Below are 24,450 nucleotides of genomic sequence, written 5' to 3'. Positions count from 1 at the left end.
CAAAAGAATTGAAATTATTTGGGACTCTCTAATGCTGAGATTGAACTATTTTGTCTTCCTGTTTTTAGAAGAGCACACGTTTCGTTGTGAGGACTGCGATGAACTCTTCCAGTCAAAGCTGGACCTGCGGCGACACAAGAAATATGCCTGCAACTCCGTCAATTCGCTGTATGAGACACTGAACGAGGAGATCAAACAGGAAGGGTTAGACGGGCAGGTCTATGAGTGCAAAGACTGTGAGAGAATGTTCCCCAATAAATACAGGTATTGCTGAGATAGCAGTAACTCACCTACCTAGTGGGATGTGGAAAGCTAGAAGAAATTATCCAACACAAAATAGTATTTGGAAGTGCCTGAATCAAGGGGGAGTGGGAGGGCTTAGGATTGGTACTTGATTGTGGCTTTTCAGCTGTAGGCCACCATTCTGAATATTGCTCCGACCAGGGGGTTTCAGAAAATCATTCGCAATCAGGCAGCTGGTTGTCAGCTCAAGTTGAATGAGTTTGTGGTCTCAGTTCATGCCCTAGGGTCCACTGTCATGATCCATTGTCTATTTTCACGCTGCCTTAGAAAATCCATCCTGATAGTCTGCTCTGATTGTTAGCCATCTCAGCAGCAGGCATGTGACTGAATTCCACCTCCCCCTTGTCAGGTCAAGACTGAGGCACATTGGCAGGGCTGGTATGATTGTACTGCCTCTCCCTATGCTATGCTAGTTCCATGGACAAGCAGTGATGATCAGTTCTGTCAACCCAGCATGAGGACCATTTTAAAAAAGGATCTCAATAGGCCCCCTTCCTTCACCATTGAAGTCAATGAGGAAAGGTTCTGTACCAGAGAAACATTGTTGTAGGGCTACAAAAGTGCCTTTGTCTCCTACTCTATCTTACAGAGGTGATCCAAAAATTTCCGTCAAAACAAAACATTGTTAAAATATATTTTTAGTGAAAATTTTCTTTAAAAATATTTTCTGTTTTCCAAGCAGTTCTGAAGTGGATGAGACACAATTCATTGAGGGGGAAAAGAACGGAAGGAAAAAACAGGATATCTTCAATTTAGTATCTTCCTTTTAGTAACCATTAAAGTATGAGACAACTTCTAGCCCTTTATTATGAATTTTACCAATGTATACCAATCCTAGAAGTCTAAATAATAAGATGGGTGAACTAGGGTTCCTCATATTAAAGGAGGATATTGATATAATAGGCATCGCAGAAACTTGGTGGAATGAGGATAATCAATGGGACACAGTAATACCAGAGTACAAAATATTCCAGAAGGACAGAACAGGTTGTGCTGGTGTGGGAGTGGCACTATATATGAAAGAATGCGTAGAATAAAATTAAATCTTATAGTTCTGTGGAATTTATCTATACAGCTGAGTATCTGCAACTCCCACTGATCTATGCTTGAAACCAATGGGAGTTGCAAATGTTCCTCCTTTCTCAGGATCATGGGGTTTACAGGGTGAAAAATTTTCAGCTTTTTGGGTACTTGAGTTGCCAATGGGGTAAATCTTCTTTACCACACTTTGCGTTCATCCTCAATAGAGGAATTTCCTGCCCTTTCTACCGATCCCACCACCCATCACATTGACTTCCTTTACTGTCACCCCCTGGTTTACTGGCTCAGCAGGAGAGCTGCTTGCTGACACACATACTCAAGATGAAAAGGCAGAGAGAATACTTTTGGCATGAGGGAAATAAAGCAGCTTACAGCTTTCTCTGAAAAGCTATCTCTGTAATGGCACTATTCCAGTAGCCACTTGGGTTTGCCATCATGGTCCTGGTTTGAGAGAAGCTGCTAGTTGGCAGACGTTGAAATCACCGAGTTAAGTAATAAAAGATGTCTGACATTTAAAAGTGAAATGTGTTTGCACCTTATCACATTTCTTTCAAATGTTGAGTTCCAGTGTCCTGGGGAAGTTTACGGGCTTTGTGCCCATGAAAATGGTAACATGATAGGTTCAGCAGCAATAGCTAATATCTTGTCTTCCTTTGCCGGGATCCTGCTGGAGTCTCTGTCACTAGTTTTTTTCCTCATGGACCTTCAGGATTGGGGTCCATTTTCTCTCTTTTTCACACTAAACAGAGTCCATTTTTTGAGGGAGAAAATTCATGAAACATAAACTTTGGAGGGTAGAATGGGCCCGTTTTCAAATGTGAAATTAAATGCCAAAAGAAACAGGAAAAACAGAAGAAGATTTCCCTAGAGACGTCCTTCATTGTTAATACATTGTTCACTTTATTTTAAAAGGATTTTTAAGTCATGTTATCTGACAAGCACAAGGTCAACTAGTTAGGTCTGAAAAAACAGTGGTTATTGACCTGTTTGTCTGTCACCATCTTTAATCATCACTGTCTCTCTCAAACTACCTTAGTACTATGACCCTAAAGAACAGGATTACGGTAACTTAGCTCCATTGTCAGCAAGTGTCTTGTTCAGCCTGTCCCTAAATTAGAACCAGTGGAGGACTACAGTATTCATTGGCTCATTTATTGTGGCTGTGTGCCTGAATTCTCTGCTCTCTTTCTTTCCTAGCTTGGAGCAGCACATGATCATCCACACTGAGGAGAGGGAGTACAAGTGTGACCAATGTCCAAAGGCTTTCAACTGGAAATCAAACCTGATTCGTCACCAGATGTCACATGACAGTGGCAAACGATTTGAATGTGAAAACTGTGTGAAGGTATGGTTCAGGGCATGATGCAGCGTGGGTTCACAGTGTCATCCAGGAAAAGACCTGGTGAGCTGGAGAAACGACTCAGCGGAAATAATCAAACGTAGTGGCAATCGACATGGTTTTACTTTCTTGAGGAACGACCATTGTAACCATAATTCAGAATAAGGTAACGTGAGTAACAGGAAGCAAAGAAAAGACTCCTCAGCCTGGAGTTTAACCCAGTCCTGTAAACTTGGATGTGGAACCCAATCTACCTGCAAGCAACCATTCTCATAGCCTTTTCCCAGGCATTGCAAGGTTCTTTAGATTCCAGGTGAGCACTGTGAAGCATGTGAGTTGTCAAGCAGATAGATTTAGCTATTCAGAAGCAAAACTTTATGTATAAAATTGGATACATCATATACGGCATAGAAGGTGACATGAGTTGGGTGCCAGCTGGTTAACGTGATACAAGTCAGCACTAATTGTATCGGCTATCTCTTTGCAGTGCAAGGTGAAAATCCTGCACTGCTGAACTCAGAATCTGTTATTCTGAGAATACTTACGACAAACAACAATAGTCAGCAAACCCTCCTGCCTCTGCCACTGCTACGTTTGTTTCTGTCCCCTAAAAGCATTTTCTCTTTTCTCATTTTCTCAGGTGTTTACTGACCCTAGCAACCTCCAGCGGCACATCCGTTCCCAGCACGTTGGCGCACGAGCCCATGCCTGCCCGGACTGCGGCAAAACCTTTGCCACCTCGTCTGGCCTCAAACAACACAAGCACATTCACAGTACTGTCAAACCTTTCATATGTAAGTTGTCACGGCCATCACAGAATCCTGGCTTTCACTATAATTGCACATATCCTGCAAGGGCCCCCCAGCACTGGCTGTACCTCTGTTGAGCAGCCGCTGTAATTTTATAGGTCAGAGCACAAGATGAAATTCCACAGCGATTTTTTAAAAAAAAATTTTTTTTTTGCATGCTCCTTGTTTTTTCAGTAAACATTCATGGCAGTTTTTGACTTTCTTGACAAGTTAAAAGCTGAGTCTCTCAGCAGTCCCAGCGATGCCATTTTCTCATCTCTTTTCTTTCTCTCTCTTTTTGTAATGGTCCTGTTGGTGACATAAATAAATAGCCTGATAGAAATGTGTTTCTGGGAGGCTTCAAATCATACAATCAGGATGAAGAATTTGAGAAAGCAGCATACCAGAAAAAAGGCACTTTTAAAAGCAGTTTTTTCTTCTTTATTTCAGAGAACTTTAATCTAGGCAATACTCTGCAACCATTTAAACTGCAAATTAGCTGCATCCTTGTAGTATTCAGGAGGGTGTTTCCAAAGGGATCATTTACCCTGGGAATGCCCAAAAGATCCTCAGCTCATTTCTTGTTGCCTTTGGGGGTTTTTTTAATCTATATCGTTCCCCTTGTACCTTGGTAACTGTGCAGGAAGGTGTATTCTACATCATCAGAAATATGCATGGGGTGCTCTGGTGGCTACCACTCATCTCACAAAAAAAGGGTGGCCAGGTAGTTAAACCACAAAACAGGATCTCTGTTCAGTTCCTGGCTTTAAGGCTGAGGCCAGATGTTCCATCATGCAAGCCACTGAGCTTCTCTGTGCCTCCATTTCCCCAAACAGGAACAGTACACAATGGTAGGTGCAAGGCGAAATTCATTAACGTGCATTGAGCTCATCAGATGGGCATCAATGGGGAAATACAAAATACTGTTGCTACTCATTTGGCTAACTAGAGAGATGATGATGTGATCTTTCACTTATCATCTCATGCCAACTAGCACATGAAAGAGAGAGAGAATTTGAATCTCGTAATATTTCTACATTGAAATGAACTGTTCCTTCTAACAATCTCTTCAATCTCTTACCAAAGCAATTACGGGTAAAGTGTTCTCCTCATCCATATTAAGGTTTGAAATAACTTGGGAACGAGTCTGCCCAGTTCACGTGTGATAGGTGTTAATATTAAATCTGTTAACAACTGGGTAAAAGGTAACAAAAGTTAATGGGGCTGTGGGGGACTTGCTGACTGTGCTTTAGGGAACCTTGGGCCCAGGGTCCCCAGCAAAACTTTTTCTTTCTGTTTAATAGAAAATGTTTGCAGTCTTGTGCCTGGATAATAAAGGAAGTTGGTTTTGATGCTTTTAAAACTATAAACCCCAGAACAGCAAGTGACAAGATTCCATGTGGATTTCCAAAATCATTACACCTCTGGGCTTTTAAACAAGTATTTTTAGGCCCTGCTTGCCTTGGAATGGTGAAATTAACTCTGGTATCTTTAGCGGCACAAAGACGCCTGTTTGCATAACTTTTGAGGGTGTTGCAGGGACTCTTTAGGGCATGAAAGAATGAAAAAAACAATCCCTTTCTTTGGACGAACTTGAATATTACCCTTCATCTTTCCATACGTTTTTTCTGCATGAGATGATTATACTTTGCTTGTTTATTTTCATTATTAAACACATTTACCATAAGGATAATGCTAACCCGCAAACCCGATGTTCAGCCAACAAATGTTTACAAAAATTGCATTTTCTGTTCTGATGTAATTTTCTAAAGTAGATTAGCTATTTATTATGAATTGTTATGTCTCTTCCAAACCACAATATAACATCTTTTGGCACATGCTAAAGAAGACATAGTTAAAATTAGAAAGGGGGTAATTTTCCACTGGAAAGAAAAATATACAAACATCTTTTCAATAAATCCAAAAATGTGACATTTCTCCAAAAATTATTAGTAATTTGAGAGGGAGTTATAAATTCACACACATGGAAACACTTGTGTTCACACAGACTCATATACATGCTCTCTTAATACATACAAACACTCTCAGAGGCCTACAGATGCAAGCATTCAGGGAGAAACCCTCCTGCACACTAGAACTAAAGAGTCAGAGATGCAACGGTCAAAGCCGGTAAATTCAGAGTTAAGGATGGATGCTCCATCCTTACCTTGGCCTACTTATTGCAGCATTTTGCAGCATATCTCAGCATATTGACTTCACTGTTCCGAGGCTGCCCAATGACAGGCAGGCTCTTGGACTCAGTAAAAATGAGTGTCAGCGCAGCTGCTGAATCACAGAGCAAGTTCCTGTAACTTCTTTTTTTATGCAGACTCTGGCAGATCCCTGTGTACAAATTCTGATGTAAATAAAACAAACCCATAATTGCTTTCACTTGCCCTAAGTGAAAATAGTTTGGGATTCATTTCCCTTTATACCTTTTAAAAAGTAATGATAAAAAACAGGGAAATAGTTAAAAAATAAATAAAGCAAAGCAACGATCAACCACTCCCAAATCCTCCTTTGAAAATCTTAGTTGAAGAATGTATAGAAAAATCATCATACTATATACACAAGCACAGACTGCCACAGATCAAGGTGTAAATACTGGAAATTAGAGATGGACTGAACAAGTTTTAACCTTTTTTGATCTTAAAAATAAAAACATGGATTGCTGTTTGTCCTTTCAGTTCTGCGCTGCCTCTGCACTTCTCAGGGGCATCCAGGGCCAGAAGTGTGAGTGCTGAAATACCATGAGGAAAGACCGTTCTTGTAGTAACACCAGCACAGCGAGAACTAGTCTGCTCTTGTGAGATCCTTCTGCATTTTTGAGTGCTCATGTGTACTGAATTGCCAAACTGGTGACATTTCACCGATCATTACTTGAAATCTCAGTAGAACTGTCTTCCTCGTCAGTTTTCCAAGGATGCTTGGATTTGTCTGGGTTGGAAATATTTTTAGAACAGCTCCTCTTGCTGTGCTTTGACACTTCCATTCAAGTACTGATGTAAACCAGGAAGATAATAAATGATAGCAAAGGTATCACTTCTAACCCAGGCATAAAGGCCTCTACCACAGAAGGAAGTATTGCCTCATCCTTAAGCCACAGGACTGGGTGTCAGGAGATCTGGATTCTATTCTTCTTGGCTACTAACTTGTGTAATTCACTTAATCATGCTCTGCCTCAGTTTCTCTCTTTGTAAAATGGTGATAACAACTCTCTTGTAAAGTCAGCAAAAGCCTTGATTCACTAACATTATCCCTGTGCTGGGGGCCAGCTGAAAGCCTTTGCACCGCTTAAGTCCTGTATATGTGAGTGGTGGATAAGTCTTGTGCTGGTAATCTGCATAGGGAGTGAATTTCACCTTTATGCTTACAAGGTGTTTTTGAGGTGCTCAGGTAGAAGGTAAAGTAGAGGTGCTAGGCAGTAATATTGTTAAGTGCAGAACGGACACTTCAAAAAGTTAAACTTCTTTGGACTTGTGAAACAGTTTAGGTTGGGTTTAATTCCTCCTTCCTCAGAACCACCATGCCTGGCCCCTCTAGGGCTGAGTCCTTCCAGGTAAAAGTTGTAGCAAGTCATATTCTGAAAGCCTGGTATTAAAAGTCTGTATGAAAAATGCTGACAGAGCATTAACTCTGCCACTGCTAGGGTGCCCCTATTAATTTAACAAGCACAATATCTCATCTCATTCCTAGCTGAAGCTGTGCCCTGGTTTGAGGAATATTTATAGAATATCCCCGTGGAGCAGTAACTTACTATTAATGGCATTTTAAAAAAAATGATAGACTTGATTAAATGAGGCAAAGTTCTTCTCCCTTCAGCCTTGAATACTTCCTGCCATGCCAGACTACAGGGAAAGCAGACTAGCTAATATAAATAGATATTATGATTAAAGTGCATGATTATCTTCATTTAAAATAATAATAAAAATCCTTTAGCTAGAATAGCACATTACATCAGAGTTTCTGAAGATTTGCAGGGGAAAAGCTGCAAGTTGAGAGATTTGCATCCCTTGGAACTTTTTCACAGGGAAATTTGTTGGTTATTATTTATTTGTATTACAGTAATGCTTCCACGTGTCAGCCACAACCAGGAGCCTGTTGTGCTGGGAGCTGTACAAATACAGAGTAAGAGACAGACCTTGCGCCCAGAAGCTTATATTCCAAATAGACAAGGCAGACAAAAGGAGAATTATTATCCCCATTTTATAAATGAGAAGCTGAAGCTCAAGGATATTAAGTGATTTGCTTAAGGTCATGCAGAGAGTCTGAGATAGAACCAGTAGCTGAAGGCAGATCTGACAGACCAGTGGCTTACCCACAAGCCTGCTCCTCCTCATTTGTTTAACTCTATGAGGAAAGAGGGGTTAGGTGGAGAGTGGGGAGAGAAAAACCCACAAAGCTGCTCATCCCAGGATCGAAGCAATTTCATATTAATTTCATATTGTTTTTGTTTTTGGTTTCTGTTGATGCTTTAGGTGAGGTCTGCCACAAATCCTACACGCAGTTCTCCAACCTCTGCCGCCACAAGCGGATGCACGCGGACTGTCGCACCCAGATCAAATGCAAGGACTGCGGCCAGATGTTCAGCACTACCTCCTCTCTCAACAAGCACCGGCGCTTCTGCGAGGGCAAGAACCATTACAACCCAGGGGGGATTTTTGCCCCCGGCCTACCTTTAACGCCCACCTCCATGATGGACAAATCCAAACCCTCACCCAACCTCAACCATGCCAGCCTCGGTTTCAATGATTACTTCCCATCCCGACCTCACCCAGCGGGTATTCCATTCTCGCCTGCTCCCCCAGCATTTCCTGCCCTTACTCCAGGATTCCCAGGGATTTTTCCTCCCTCTCTATACCCCAGGCCCCCTTTGTTGCCTCCCACTCCGCTGCTCAAGAGTCCCCTCAACCACACCCAAGACGCAAAGCTTCCAAGCCCCCTGGGGAACCCGGCACTGCCTCTAATTTCTGCGGTGAGCAACAGCAATCAGCCCATCTCAGGGGAGGAGAAATTTGAAAGCAGCCTGGAAAACTCCTACCTGGACAAGCTAAAAGCCAGGAACAGCGACATGTCTGATGGGAGCGACTTCGAGGATGTCAACACGACCACAGGCACAGACCTCGATACCACCACTGGCACTGGCTCTGACCTGGAGAGCGACGTGGAGAGTGACAGGGACAAAATGAAAGATAAAAGCAAACAGACTGAGAACAAGCCAGATTTTGTCAGCAGTTCTGTGTCCACCAGTTCCACCAACAATGTGAACGAGCTGCCCCTTTTCTATTCTCAGCACTCCTTCTTCCCTCCCCCAGAAGAGCAGCTGCTACCCACGACGGGGGCAGCCAATGACTCTATAAAAGCTATTGCCTCTATTGCAGAGAAATATTTCGGCCCTGGCTTTATGGGAATGCAGGAAAAGAAGATAGGTTCCCTCCCATATCACTCCATGTTCCCATTTCAGTTCCTCCCCAATTTTCCCCATTCACTGTATCCTTTTACGGACCGGACCCTCAATCACAACTTGCTGGTCAAGGCAGAACCAAAGTCACCCAGGGACCTTCACAAAGTGGGTAGCACCAGCTCAGAGTCTCCCTTTGATCTCACCACAAAACCAAAAGAGATTAAGCCAATCTTGCCACCACCCAAGGTCTTGCCAGCCCCATCTTGTGGGGAGGAACAGCCACTGGATCTGAGCATCGGCAACCGCATCCGAGCCAGCCAGAATGGAGGGAGGGAGCCCCGGAAAAACCACATCTATGGGGAAAGGAAACTAATGGCCAGTGACGTACTACCCAAGATTTCTCAGTCTCAGCTCCGTCAGCAGCCATCCCTGCATTATGCTAAGCCATCACCCTTTTTCATGGACCCCATATACAGGTATTAACATACCCTGCCTTAATCATTTCTTCCAACAGGCTCATTTCAAAGGTGGGGTTCATGACTGAAGGCAGATCGAGATGTGGGGGGTTGGTGGAAAAAAGAGAATAATGATTCAGTAAAAGCATGCTACATTTGATTGTACTTGCGCTCTTTTGTTAAAGCAGTTAGAGATTTGTGAATGAAAAGGGCTGTATAACTGAAAAGAATAATCACTGATGTTATCCAGAGGCATCCAAGGAAAGGGTCATATTCCTATTTCAACAAGAAGGAGCATGGCCCATTTAAGAGACCTCCTAGCCAACAGTAAGGTGGCATCTCATATTGGCTGAATTCCAAAGAATTGGATTCAGATAAGAATGCAACAGTTCTGAAGTATGTCAGAACCTTTACTCTCATGAGCCGAGAATACTTTGAGAGTTAGGAGGCATAGGTTGTATTCCCAGCTCTGCCACTGACCTCTTTTATGGCCGTTGGCAAGTCTCTTCACCTTGTTTTTTATTTATTCTGTCTGTAAAAATGGGAATAATGATTTATACCCACCTTTCCAAAATACATTGAGATCTACAAGTCACTAGTACTATGTAAATGCTAAGTGCCGCATGATTGTTATCCAAAACTTTCTCGTCTGCAAATCTTGCAAGCATGTCTTCTGTACAAGGTTTCAAGTGCTTCCTGGTCTCAGCCAATGAGGAAAGCCTTATTCATGGTGTTTCACCCCTGGTACTAGCTGAACCCAGGGAGCATGTGAAAGCTTTGTAGGAAAAAAAAAAATAACCAACCTGGTTCTTGAGCCTCCAGAAAGAGCGAGTTTGGGTTCCAACTGACAGTGAAGGTTTGAGTCCTTTTATTTTAGAGCCCTTTAAAAGTTTTTATAACACTAAAAACCTGTAGAGACTCCAGTTACAGAAAATGGGCACCATTAACACCCAGTGCCAGCAATATCCCTGGTATCTTCCTGCTGTACCATGCTACTTCAATCATTGTGGAGTGGGAAATGCTAATTTTTAGCACCTGCAGTAAGTTGGTGCATCAGATTTGTGATCTAGGCACCAAATCAGGCACTTACAGTTAAAATGGGTATTGGGGCCACTGCATTATGCAAATGATGAATTTGGGCTTTCAGCTTCCATTTTCCAGATTGGCTGCACAGGTTCAGTGGTTTGTCTCTATATTGCTTCCTGCATGGAAACTGGAGCATCCAATACATGGCTATGCACCTACACTGGTCCTCCAAGAAGAGGTGGTGAGGAAAACTAAATCTAGTACTAACCCAGTCTCAGAACGTTATTGGGCACACTCCTTTTAATGGAAGGGATTCAAAGTTCTGCTGGCGCAAGGGTCCCAGAGCACTTTGTCCATGTGCTCAGGAAGGGTAGCCCGGGCAAACACCTGCTATGCACTGCCTTGCTGCTATTGCATGGCTGATAAGTGTGGGAAAAAATGATGTCAATGTCTAACCAGGCCAAAGAGCTGTCAGCTAGGATGAGGATTAGTGAGCCCTCATTGCTTTGCTGTTAAGAAAGCCCCAGTCTCTTCGCCAGCACTTTCAGTGCTGATACTGCATTGCTTACTTACATGCTTACTGTCTGGGGTGGAAAGAAGGCTGCTCTACGACCTGGGACATATAATATATTCTGTTTGGCACCTATCATGATCATGCTCCTCCAGGAAAATAAGTGATGATGTAAATAGTCCAGTGTTTATTTTTGTAAAAATGTCTGGACAATAAATAAAGTGGATTGGGTGGGAGCTGAGAATCATTTTAGTATTCCACCACCTCTGGGTATTCTCAGAAGGAATGCTAAAATAACAAAGGTTGAAAAATGCACTTGCCAGTTAAAATAGCAGGCTCGGGAAAACTCTAAAGGACCAGAAGACAGGCGTAAGTGAAGGATGAGGGTGTCATTTGCTGCATTCCATGGGATGCAAATAGTTTTAGTAAGATATTAAAATAGAAAGTCAGTCGTGGAGTCACTTGCAAATCAGACTTCTGATGTAATGAGCTAAACAGCAAAGCTTCCAAGTCCTAGCTTGAAAAAATATGGAAATATTTTGTTTCTAAACTTTATCAGACTCTCTCACATCATTTGGCTCCTCTTTTTTTTTTTCTTCCCCCCTCTCCCTTCCCCCCTCCTCCCCCCCAGGCAGCTTAAGTCCTTGACATTTTCTCTTGATGATATAATTTAATGCAGCCAGACAGCCTGAAATCAGTGCAATTTTCAACTCAGCCTTGTTAAGGTAATGTTCTCAGGCACTGGGCTGAAAAGATCAGCTTAATCCTTTAGTCACTGTGGAATTTGGCTCTGACAGGGAGATCTGCCCTTTCCTGTGTTCAGTGCTTGGCATTGGAAGGTGCCAGAGCTGAGCAGAGGGTGATATTGCTTCACCCAGGGCCTCATGTGAATGGTTTTTTTTTTTCATTTTTTTGGATACAGGTTGGGTTGTTTCATGGGAAACCTTCTAGGCAGCTCAAGAAGGTACTTCCCCGAATGAATACATCTCAGCTAATTTCAGCCCTTCATGGAGGAAGGAAGGCTGAGTTGGCTGCACCATTATTAGCTGCAGTTTAATATATCTGCCATTTTACACTTGATCAGTTTGAAATTTACTTCTACAATTTGTCTTTTTTAAGCAAAAATGTCTCAGTTCATGATTTTTATGTCCAAATCACTAAAAAATAAATAATAATAATTGGGACTAAGTTTCAGATCCTCTTTTTCCTTTCCCCTCTAGAAAGAACAGCTTCAGATTAAATGAATACACTCAATAGCAATGTGGAAGAACTTTGCCCCTCATTTGGATTAAACTCTGTTGGCAATTTAAACTATGTACCAAGTGGCTGAGATGTAACAGCAGATTCTCTTTTCATTTATACTGGAGAAATGTAATTAAGGTCACTATGATAATGCTGGATTTTCACTGGTGTAATGGAGATAGAATCTAGTCCAAGGTTTGAAAGATGCAGCTGCATTTCTAGGCATTATTTTCCATAACATTATTCTCCCAGCAAATGGTCTAGTTCACACTTTTGCTGGGTGACTTCACCACGTCGTTTCACTGCAAATCTATGATGTAACGACATTAAGGCCAGTGTTTTGAAAAATAGGAGCCTAAAGTCGGGCTCCTAAATCCATATTTAGGTGTTTAAACCTGAGATTTTCAAAAGAGCCTAAGTGACTTCAGTGAGGTTGTGCTCCTAAGTCACTTAGGCATTTTGGAAAACCCAACTCTTAGGAGCCTGAATGTCGATTTAGGGCTTGCTTACAGGGTGAAGAAGCCCACAGTAGCTAGTGCGAGTGGACATCAGCTACTCTGCATTAACTCCCTATGTGAACACTCTTATTATGCACTAAGAGCATCTTTGTGTGCATCAGCTTAATACACTTGGGACGTGTGTTAAGCTAAACTGCCTGAGGGCAGCCTCAGTGAGCATTAAGAGTGTCCACACAGAGAGTTAGTTCAGAGAAGCTAGTGCTCTTTAAATTCACACCCTAGCTCCCTGCATACCAACTTCCCTATGTAGATACACCCTGAGGAGCCAAAGTTTCAGCTCGTATTTTTGAAAATTTTGGTCATACGCATTTACCAAACAAAGCCAATGTGAACTATACCTAAGCTTTGCAAGAGAGGAAATAAATACAAAACATCTAATTATTTCAGCTGGATTTTAGCACACTTTGGGGCTGCAGAATAAGGCCCACCGTGAACCATAAGATGAAGACAAAGTGGGGCAAAGGTCTTTCCTTGCTATGGCTGCCACAGACTTAGTAGCTTCTCTGTCTTGTACTTAGCTATGGCAGCACATGTGGTTTTGAATCAGAACATTCCACAACAGCAATGAACCTTTTAGGGCACAGGTGGCATATCGATGCAGCAAAGGCACCAGGACACTCCTGAGTGGGCACATCTAACTCTTTTGTTCATCACTAGCACAACAGTTGTGGTGTGTGTTGTAAGGTAGATCCCAAAATATAAAGCATGAGCTTAGCCTGTTCTCTCAAAGAACTGCTGTCCGTGTGCTTTATGGGATCACATTTGCGATTCCCATGTAAAGGGGTGGTAAGGTGTGTTTATTACGAGAAACATAGTCTTTAAATGCATTTCAACTGCTCTACAAGTGACTTGTTATTGTTAGCTTTCTTCCCCGTTTACAGCCCTGTAGGGTATGTAACCCTTTGTGTTGTTGTCCAGCAGGGTGGAGAAGCGGAAGGTGACAGACCCAGTGGGTGCCCTAAAGGAGAAGTACTTGCGACCTTCCCCGCTGCTTTTTCACCCGCAGGTAAGACCAGGAGAATCACAATACAGTGTTGATAGGATGCCAAGAAATTAGAGATGGAGATGTGACATTTTGATCACCTTGTTCATACCTCCTTGATTGAGCCTGACAGTATTTTCCAGCACTCAGTTTTAAAGCAAAGTAATTTCATACCCAATTTTAGCATGATGGAATCACTACCCTACTGGTCCTTTAGTACTAACCAAATTCATCTTGCCAGGGTCCAAGTGAGAAAGGGCTGGGCAGCCCGCAAGGGCCCGTCTAACCTCTTGCTTCCTTCTCTTCCAAAATGCAGGTCTAATTCTTCACTGCCCTGCACCTTATGCAGTAGTTTAAACCAGTGCGAAGTGGGAGTAGGATGCTACCAAATCAGAACAGTAGCATTTTACAGTGCTCAATTTACACCCCTGTAACTATTGCACCAGTTGCAGGCAGGGGAGAATCAGGCCTTCCTGATACAGTTAGTTCAAGAATGTATTTGCTACTAAGAACAAGATTGTGCCCTACTCCCTTGAGCCCCTGCACAACCATTGGGCAATGTTACAGAAACTGCTCCAGGGGTTACTCCTGAGGACATTCTGCACCTAAAAATTAAAAATCCTATGCACAATATTTTAAAACTCTGCAATTTTTAATTGTCATAATAACATACATAATCATGCCAATTTCAAGTATTTTTGTAATTTATTTCAAAATACCTGTCAGCAAGTATGTCTGTAACAATACAGACACACAGAAAATTTCCCCCAGGAGTAGAGAGTTAAAGAAACCCCTATGACAACCCAGTTGCCGTTTCTCTGCCCCCTTCCCCACCCAGAGCCCAGCCAGGGGGCCAGACACGCACAACCCCTCCCACCCAAACCCATCTGCAGAGCCTCCTCCAGCCAATACACCTGAACCCCCTCCTTCCAGAGCCCAACTGTGGGGACCCCAGCCCAGATACCGGCACCCCTCCCCCCCCAGAACCCAGCTGTAGGCCCCCATTTCCCAGACGCCCAGCCCCCTCCCCTGCAGAGCCCAAGGATCCAGAGGGAGAAAAAGCCTGATGCTCAGTCCAGGGCTTGCACAGAGTTTCCTGCACGCCGCCCTCACCTTCCCTCAGGGCATGCTGGGAACTGCAGCTGCCGGGAACCCGCTAGCTCCCTCTCCACCGCACACCCCCGGCAGTATTTTCTATGTGCGAGCTGGGCTCTGCCAAGTCCAGCAACCCCTAGTGGAGGCTAGCAGAACTGCAGTGCATTTCTCTAGGGGAAAGGAAATTCTGCATGCACAATGTTAATTTCTGCAAAATTCTGCATTGCGCAGTGGCGCGGAATTCCCCCAGGAGTAATCTGTGCCTCATTAAGATGCAAGACATCTCAAATGGGAAGGGGAGGAAGAGGGGCCAAAGTCAGCCACTTGCGGTGCCCTGTGCTGGGTGTAGTATGGGCCCAGTGTGCAGAACTGTGCTTAAAAGGCATGAGTAAGCCCTAACCCCAGAGTGACTGTCAGTGAAAATCAGGCCCATGTAAAACTCATTGGCTAAGTACAAACTAAAACCTCCATCATTTAGCATTTCTCTGATGCTCTGTGTGACTCATTGCTTCTTTAGAGATAATACAGTCAACTCTGCCATACTGCCATAGTGTCCTTTTCTATGTGATAGCCACCAGCTCCCCTCATTTGCTCTCTCCAAACGCTCTGTGAGCTGAGCTCTGTGGTCACTATTGTAGTCTCATTTATATTTACGTGCATTGTTCTCTTCTGACAGCATTTCCCACCTTGAATAAATAACCCACGGGATTGTGAAAGCTGGATACTGGCTGCTTTCACGGCTAAACTTAGTTCCTTCATTGTTTCGCATCAGCCCGAGAGTTTGGTTAATAACTTCCCCTGATTTTTCCTTCAAGCTAGCTGGATAATAGCGGCAGGCTAGTCAGGAACATCCTGTGTTTGTGTGAATTAGAATAGTGGGGATATCTGCCTGTAAAGGATCTGATAGCAGGGAGGAGCTACCAAGGCAAAGCCGGGGTCCAGCAAGACGGTGAGAAATTTACAAGCCCCGAATAAGAGCAGGCATTGGGTGGAAGGCTATTAACATTGTTCATGAAATCCAGACCCCCTCCTCTTCCCATGGAAAAAAAAAAAGATATGGAAGGCCTGGTTATCTCTAATAGCTTATTACACAAAATAGTCTAAAACCTAAATATTGCTCAGTCTGAAACTTCCTGATAAGTACTTTTTTAAAAAGTACAATAGGTTCCTGTACAAAGGATATTTAATCGTGAGCTGTAAATTCATTCTGATCGGAATAATTAAATGACCATATTGTTATGTAGTTAATCTGATCTTATAGATGGAAGCAGACAGAGAAGACGCTTTTATCTACAGTTGTGTGGAATTCATCCATACTGTCCACCTGTTTAATGTCAGGGATGTTGTTTGCCTAAGTCCCATGCATTAAAGGGTTTTTATATGTCTTTGTCTCTGCTCTTCTTACAGCCATAATAAGCCATATTAATCTAGATGCACATGTGTATTTATTTCAGTATTTCTCTGAACTGGAACCCAACCAAGAAATAAATTGATTTCACTCCTACTGTAGGTCCTGATCCTGCAGCCATTCCTGATGTGAATAGTCCCATTGACCTTTTAGGAAGTTCTGGGTAGTGGAGCCTTTAGAATTGAGCCCTAATGTGTGGTACAGATGGAACATGCAAAAGGCTTTTCTCCCTTAAAGCCAAGTGAATTCCATACAGCTCTAGTTTCTCATCCAGTATTTCTCTGCAGCCCCTCTCCAATGATTTCAGGTAGTCTGTCATTGTCTATTTTAAACGAACCTCTAGACAACATAAATAAATGGTATGACTTCATGATTACTTAATGGCAAACCCTTTCCCACCTGTTAACTTTCTTTTCTTCTTCCTTTCTTTTTTATTATACCAGTCACTTGTTCCCTAAATAACAAAGCACCTCTGCCACTAGAGAGGCCATGACCCGTGTTTAGAATTTTAAAATAAGCCCACAGCTGTCATGCTAGCAAACATCTCTGACTAAGTGCCTAAAGAACAGGGCACAACAAAAGATATCTCCAGGTATTCCAGCAAAGGACAAAGTGACACGGCTCTGAAAGATCCGGATAGCGTTTTAACATGATGGTTTTGTTACATGAGTGGCAGCTAGGGCAGGACTATTGCTGTAAATGCTCAAGTAACCTTTTCAAATAGCTGGTGCTAAGTGTTACTTACTATTTATCATAGGCTGTGAGTCTCCAGGTAACGGGCTGTGGCTCTATTAACAAAAAATGGCTTTACTGTTCCTCTTTTTTTAAGGTTTATGGCTGGTCGTCAAACAATATCTTGGCTCTCATTTCCATCAGCCCACTTTAATATAGTGTAAACGTGCAAAAGGTCACCCCTTCCTGTACACTGGAGCATCTAGGTCTTGATATATGGCTTCCTACTCCCTTCCGCTCACTCACGGTCTCCCCTGCTCTGCGTCTGGCTCTCCAGCTCACAGGATCCCACTCCCCGCATCACTCACTTTTTCTTTATGATGTAATCTGCAGTGAGGAGGCAGTTTTATTGCTTGCTTGTTTGTTTCACCCAAATTTTCAGTTTGGTGTCTTGAAAGAATCCTCGTGAGTGGAGAAACAAATGTTAATGTTGGCCAGTTCCTCTAAACTGAATTTCTCCCTGGGACTTTCTGCATGAGCCTTTTGATTCTAATGAAAGTAACAATGTTTCATTTTGCTTTTTTCCATATTTATTTTTGCATGTGACTGGATTTATATGCTGTCCCCTGGGTCTGTTTATCCATCACACTTTGGTGATTTAATCCAATGAAGAGGTGCTGGAACTAGGCTTGAAGTGGTTTCCATCATGTACAGGGTTTACAGTTTGGCTAATGGCTCTCAGCACCCCCACAATACAAATTGTTCCAGTGCCCCGATTCCATTCTTGGATGATCTGACAGCCATTGATGAATCAGCTTCCATAAATCCTAGAAATTACTGATGATAAAGACCCATTAGTATTGTCCATCCCTGCTCAGCACCTTCTTCATAGAGCAGTGACCATTGCGGAGTGGGAGACCCCAGAGCTTGGGCTGCAGCCTGTGCCTGAATGTCTACACCGCAATTAAACCACCCTCTAGCCCGAGCCCCACAAGCCTGAGTCAGCTGGCACAGACCAGCCACATATGTCTAATTGCCGTGTAGACATACACTGTGTCATGCCACTGTGACTTTCTGAATCTTCCAATCCTGCATCCCCTTCCCCCCACCCCGCCATTCTGTAGGTTTTTAAAACATGGAGTTTATGGCCTCTCTAAGCCTGCACTCCCTCAACTGCAAGGAGCCCAGAATATTTTGGCTGGAATTCTCTTCCACTCCAGGAAATGGGCCCATATCACACCCACCCTTTCACCGCCTTTACTGGCTTCCTAGCCTTCTTTGTGTCTAATTAAAACATTGCCCTCTTAACTTTCAAAACTCTCTGGGGACTCACCCCATCCTAGCTCTGATCTCACATCCACCTACTCCCCGTCTGCTCTCTTCACTCCTCCAAGCTCAGCCTCGGCTCTGTCCCTTCTCCATAGCTGGAAATCACTCCTTCACTTGTTCTCTTTCCTCCTCCATACATCTCGAATTCTCCTGCCTCCTCCCTATGAGCCACTTCCAGTCTGAAACCTTCCTTCCCTCTTCACGCTGGGGTTGTCTGTCTCTCGCTCTCCCTCTGAAGTCCTTAGTGAGACTGTAAGTGTAGTGGATGCTCTGTTAAAAATAAAATGCTGTATGCTACATTCCCAGCCTGTGTTTGTTTTGTGTTTGAGGGAAGTGTTTGCTCTACAACTTCTGCATTCAACACTTTTATCTAGTTTCACTGCCACCGCCCTGAGCCTCAGTTAGATAGGGGGAGAGAGAAGCCAAGTGCATTCTGAGATTGTTATTAATGCCAAAAGTCAATATATGGGCATAGCAGATGATAGAAATGTGCCTGATACAGCTTCTAAATTCTGATGCTTACTGCACAGCCAAGCTTGGCTTTATCAGCTGAATCTTCAGCTGATTTCTCAGAGCCTGGTTAATTATTTCCCAGGGCACTGATTGGGTTTAAGTGAATCTATTTTACTCTGTGGAGCTGGCTTCTGAGGGTGTGGGCTAGAGCCTGCAGTAGCCTCAGAAACACACAGTACAGCTGAGAAACATGTTCTGTGCCTCCAGCATTCTTCTTTCAGTGGCTTTTCATAACATGCCTTCTCTACTTGTACAAACAGATGTCAGCCATAGAAACCATGACAGAGAAACTGGAAAGTTTTGCGGCTATGAAAGCAGACACCAGCGCATCCCTGCAGCCCCTCCCACATCACTCCTTCAACTTCCGGTCTCCGCCCCCTACGCTGTCAGACCCCATCCTGCGCAAGGGCAAGGAGCGCTATACCTGCAGGTAAAGGACAGGCACTGTCAGTACAACTAACCCGAGATGCTTCGTTTGGGAGTTTGATTCCATACTTGTTAAGGCAACGTCCAATACAGACATGTTATGGGGCACGTAGAGGAGTTACCCATCTCCATTGGGGTGTGAAGAAAAGATACACAGAGCAGAATCTGAGAAGAGGATTCTGGTGACACATTAATTCTAAAACTGTTTGGTTTTGTTTGAAGAAAATTCACCATCCTCCTTTTACCTATAGCCTTAATCTAGCAATTCTCAGGCCAAAGAGAATTTTATAAACCAAATTTATTGGGGGGATGGGGGAGGCAGCTAAAATAAGGCTTTATAATGCAAGCTCATTGTAGCTTCAACTATGCAAAACTTTGCCACTTAAAATGATATTTTATGCAGCAATATGTCAAATGTAGGCATAGCCACAAAAATATTTCTGGATCCATTCCATCTGCAAAACCCCATATCTGAGCATGCATATTGACAGGAGTGCCGCCAGCTTTTTTGAGGCCCTAGGAGGTGGAAGGTCCCGCCCCTGAAATATCGCCCCCGACATAGGCGGCAGAAGGTCCTACCCCCGAAATACTGCCAACGACCGGGGTGGCTGAAGATCCGGCCGCTGCCTCCCAAATGGTAGCACCCAAGGTGACCGCCTAGGTCACCTACTGGGTTGTGCCGACCCTGCATATTGAGTAACAGTCATCTGTGTCTACACACCCATATTTTTATGTGCAATTACCAATTTTTTGTGCCAATTCTCATTGCATTTTTGGGAGGGTGGATGCATCCATTTTGTCCAAATTGACATCTAGTCTTTAGTCCAAGATTTTGCTAAAGTATTCAGAAATCCCTGGATTCTGTTATTCATCACGTAAATCCACGCTGGTTCATGTTCCCCACATGGAAACATTAACTGTCAGGTTTTGCAGTGGCAGAATTTTAAAGCTTTATTTGTTATTATCGTGGTGCATTCTGTGTGTGTAAATATATCCACTCCTCCTTTTGTGTTTGTTGTGAAATCCAGTTCCCTTTCTTATTTTCCTGCTATCTGGTCTCTTACCGCCTCCTAAAGCTGAACCACCTGGTTCGAAGCAGATGGTCGCACCTTCAGTAGTTCTTCCAGACAATGGTAATTTATAGTCATGTAAAGATGGGTATTTGATCCCGCCTTCCTATTCGTTCTCAGCATTTGAGCATAACCTATTGTCTTTTGCCCTTTTCCTTTTAGTCTGCATCTTAAATGCAACTGATTGTACCAGCTTCTCCTGCACTTTAATAGTGTGTTGTTGCACAGGTCAATTTGAGAAAGGATAATGTTCTCATTTGGGAATGTTACCAAAATAAGTGACAGAGGGATAGAGAGTATGGGGTGATACAAAATGTTATGAAGTATTGCAGAGCATTAAGGCACTCATAGTTACTTTGACTTTTGCCTTCCTAGGTACTGTGGTAAGATCTTCCCCCGGTCAGCGAATCTGACAAGGCATCTTCGGACTCACACAGGAGAACAACCCTACAGGTGATACTCTTGCCCAGATAATATCCCTTCCCTACATGTTGAGAGTCTGGTTCACCACTGTGCTATTCCACTGATTTCAATAAAGTTAGCCCTGCACAATACTGTAGTAACATTGTATTACACGTAGTGATTAACACTGTCATTAACCATTCACTTCAATGAGAGCTGAAGACTGTCTCCAACTGTTTTGTAGGGGTTGTCAGTGAGCTAGCTGTTGGGTTTAGCCAGGTTAGTTTTCTTTTAATGTTTGCCAGAGATGCCTTAAATAACAGATTATTGAGCCTTTTTTGTATATCTTGTTTGAAATCTAAATACGTAAATAAATATGAACTTAGTCAGTTTGAAAGTATTGGTTATCATAAGCAAAGGGCCTGATTTAAAATGGCACATGTGCAAACCCACACGCACCCTTTTTATACCTGTTTGCCCCAGCACATTCAAGTGCTAGAAACTTTGTACGCAAAATCCACTTGGTGCAAATGTTTGAAAATTTAGTAGAACTAATTGGAAAAGTTATATTTTTCACTGAAAAATGATGGTGGGAAAATTTGCTAAACTTTTTTTCCTTTCAATTTTCCAATTCAATTTCAACTTCGGTTGCTCACAAAACTTTAGAAAAAAAAATGTTTGTAGGCATATGTACATGCAAAACTGAGCTCACACGAGCGAAGGACAAGTTGTGTCCTTACCAAGGTTTATCATAATATTTATCAGAATTTTCAGAACAAGCCTTGGTTACTGTTATTGAGGCTTATCATTAATATCAACAATTCAGGTAACTTTCATTGTGATAATGGTGTTTTAGTAATTAATACCATGGGGATCTCTACGCTAACTACAGAGACCTGTGATATTGACCATATAAAGGCAAACATACACAATTTTAGGAACAGCAAATGGCCATCTGGTCAAACATACTGGACATTTTTGGTGAAGCCAAAATGAAGCCATTAAGATTAAGTGAAGCCACCTTTCCAGAAGAGTTAAATTTTGATTGTAAGCATTAAGTAAAGAATTATTTGTAAGGCCTCTCTAAAATGGCATATATTTTGTAACCACTCACTATTCTTCTAATTCTTCAATTTCATTATTTGATATGAGGTGAATGAATACTGATATTCACTCCACACCCGTTTCACCAAAATGCACGCTCCAGCTTACGCACAGATTGTGAGTCCAGTTTTCTTCCAAAAAAGGAGACATGCAACCTAACAAAGGTTAGGAAAATAAAGATTTATTTGATCTGGTCTTCTCCCAGAAAATGAGCTGTGTGTGTGTTTTTTTGTAATAGAGGTTTGACTTCTGGACAATGTTGCATTGGAATAGTACTCCTGAGAGTTAGTGCTATGTTTACAGAAGACTTTAATTATCATTGATTTTCTTTTGCTCTCTGAGAACTGCGATTTCCAACTTTAGCAACAATAATTGTTTTGAAAGCTCTTTTAGCAAACATTGACTTTGTCTGGGTAAAGGGACCTGGCTGATTCTCAGGACTTTCTCTTTGTTCTTGTTGTTCCAACTTTTCTTTTGACTATTTAAGCAGTTCCCGTGTTCACGCTTGTAATTTGGATTATTCAAACTCACATGCACACAAACATAAACAAAACCACCTACATGAAACACAGACCCAGAGATATAAATGTACATGCATGAATACAGAAGCAGTATTGTTAGAGCAGGAATTAGCAAATTGGGAGGTGTGGGTTCTGTTCCTGACTGCCACTGATAAACTCTCTCATCTTTGGCAAGTCACTTTATCTGTATGTGTCTTAGTTTCCCCATCTGTAAAATGGGAAAAAATACATTACATTTTGAAAATGTAAAGTGCTAATTATTTTGTTACTGAGCCACACACCTAATGTACTATACATATGTATTAAAAAGCAAAATGGTTAAAGATGATTTGACTGTATCACGATGCATGTACATCTATGTGATACAGTGGATTTAGGAGGCATTCTTTCCTATTCTTTTCCCCCATCTGGTTTAAAATTCAACAGTATGTTTCAGAACCCAAGAATAAAACAAAGCAATCAAACTTAACTATTTCAATTTCCTTCAGAGGAGGACAAAATAAGTTTGGCTTGTTGTGAAATAATGTCAAATTTCTCTGGCAACTCAGGTAGTAAAAAAACAGGACTCTGTCATCCTTCTCCTTGAACTGCAAAGCAAGATTCAGAAGAAGCAGGTTTTTTTAATGACCCTCTTACTGTTTAAAACGCAGAAATACAAGGGTGTTTTGTGGGGGCTTTCCCCCTCCTGCTTTGAAACTACATAAAACCAGAATCAAGAACAAGCAAAGGCCATTTGGTTCAACAAGGCTTATTCCCTCTTTCAAAAGTCCATTCCCTCCAGGATGCCATCTAATTGATTCTTGAATTACACCCAATCCTGGAGCCTTAGCAACCTTGCCTGTTATGCTGTTCCCTAGATCTGCGATTCTTTCTATAAAGATGTGCTTCCTGACGTCTGTTTTGAATTTGTTTTTCTTTAATTTCCTTTTAGGCCCCCATGTCCTGTTGTCTGCACTAAGTTGAAACTAACAACTACAGCTGACATTTACCATGTCATTTAAGATTGCACATAGTTCAATAAAAATCTCTTCTTTCTTGTTTTCTGTTAAAGATCCTGGGCTAAATGCATCCCTGGTGAAACTCCACTCAAGACTAGGAAGTTACATAGGGAAGGAATATGGACCCATATGTTTAAGGGCTTTTACTGTCTTTACAGCTCATGTTATTGAGTCTTCAAATAAATGTAAAGTTTTACAAGTGGAATCATATTACTTATAGTGTAGTAAGAACAAGGCACCATAATATTCTAGTTGTGATTTAATCAGAGTATCTTAGTTCTATGGTGACTAGCTCCGTTACATAATGTTATACTACAACGGTGTTCTAGCTGCCTGTTTCTCTCCAACTGGTTTTTTAAACGCTGTCTCCGTAGTCCTTGAGGCCTTAAAGGTTGTCAACTATTTCTCTGAGATCTTTCTCAAAGTTCCCCAGCTCTGGCTCATTGCTATCCATCATTTGTTCCTGCTTATTATTTTTGAGCCTGCTGGTGTATTATTTTAAATTGTTCAGCAATAAATTTCACTGGCAATTTGTCAGTGGGTTTACAAACAAATGCAACTCCTTTTGTGTTCTACTTTCCTTCAGCCTCTGCATTTACCTCTTCCTTAAATTTAAAGTTGGTCTCTCTGTCGAGGTAATTTATTTAGATTAAAACCAGCAGAAATCCAAGTTCTGACCCCTCTGGGACCACATTTAATACAGTACGTCTCCCTCGTCCCTGCACTCACAGACATTAGAAATACCTCCCTTCACATGTCCCTCTGTTTTCTGTTTTTTTAACAAGCTCTTTATCCATTCTCCATCTCCTACCCTGGATCCCCATAGCTCATAGTTAAAGCAAGGGCCTGTCAAGCGAAACTTTTCAAAGGCTTCCTGAACATCTAAATAAACTGACAAACATGGGGCCAAATCCTTCTTGCCTTACGCGTTCATACTCCCTTTGAAGTCCCTGAAACTGCTCGTGTGAGTAATGTGAGCCAGACGTGGCACGTAGACCTACAATAGTAGCAGCAGCAGTAAACAATTATATTCCGGTAGCAGTCAGAGGCTCTAGTGAGGACTGAAGCCCCATTGTGTCAGGCACTGTACAGACACAGAGAAGAGGCAGTCACTACCCCAAGTGGCATACAGTCTAAAAGACACAACGCAGACAGAAGAGATTGGGATATAACATACAAGCAATTGGCACCACTTGGGGAATTACGGGTTTGGCTGGGGTTTAATTTTTTAACTGGGGGTAGAGGTAGGGTGAGGAATGGTACAGTCAGTAAGAGTAAGGGAGTAGGAGAAGGAAGGTCGGGG

At 42.4% G+C, this 24,450-nt stretch overlaps 1 protein-coding gene across 3 annotated transcripts in view; it reads left to right on the top strand.

Moving 5' to 3' along the window:
• Positions 1-24,450, top strand: part of PRDM16 (PR/SET domain 16) — a 421,860-nt gene that overhangs the window by 382,681 nt on the left and 14,729 nt on the right. For 2 of the 3 annotated variants that reach the window (XM_032763751.2, XM_032763749.2), the window contains exons 6-12: positions 69-264; positions 2,542-2,689; positions 3,324-3,477; positions 7,950-9,351; positions 13,546-13,633; positions 18,887-19,056; positions 20,498-20,575. In XM_032763751.2, coding sequence (XP_032619642.1) covers positions 69-264; positions 2,542-2,689; positions 3,324-3,477; positions 7,950-9,351; positions 13,546-13,633; positions 18,887-19,056; positions 20,498-20,575 — 2,236 coding nt within the window. The remainder of the gene's footprint in view (positions 1-68; positions 265-2,541; positions 2,690-3,323; positions 3,478-7,949; positions 9,352-13,545; positions 13,634-18,886; positions 19,057-20,497; positions 20,576-24,450) is intronic. The other variant, XM_032763750.2, reaches the window with a different exon arrangement.

The sequence above is a fragment of the Chelonoidis abingdonii genome, chromosome 23, assembly GCF_003597395.2.
Source record: "Chelonoidis abingdonii isolate Lonesome George chromosome 23, CheloAbing_2.0, whole genome shotgun sequence".
Classification (NCBI taxonomy): domain Eukaryota; kingdom Metazoa; phylum Chordata; order Testudines; family Testudinidae; genus Chelonoidis; species Chelonoidis abingdonii.
Note: the sequence above shows the minus strand (reverse complement) of the source record. Positions and strands in the feature narration are given on the sequence as shown.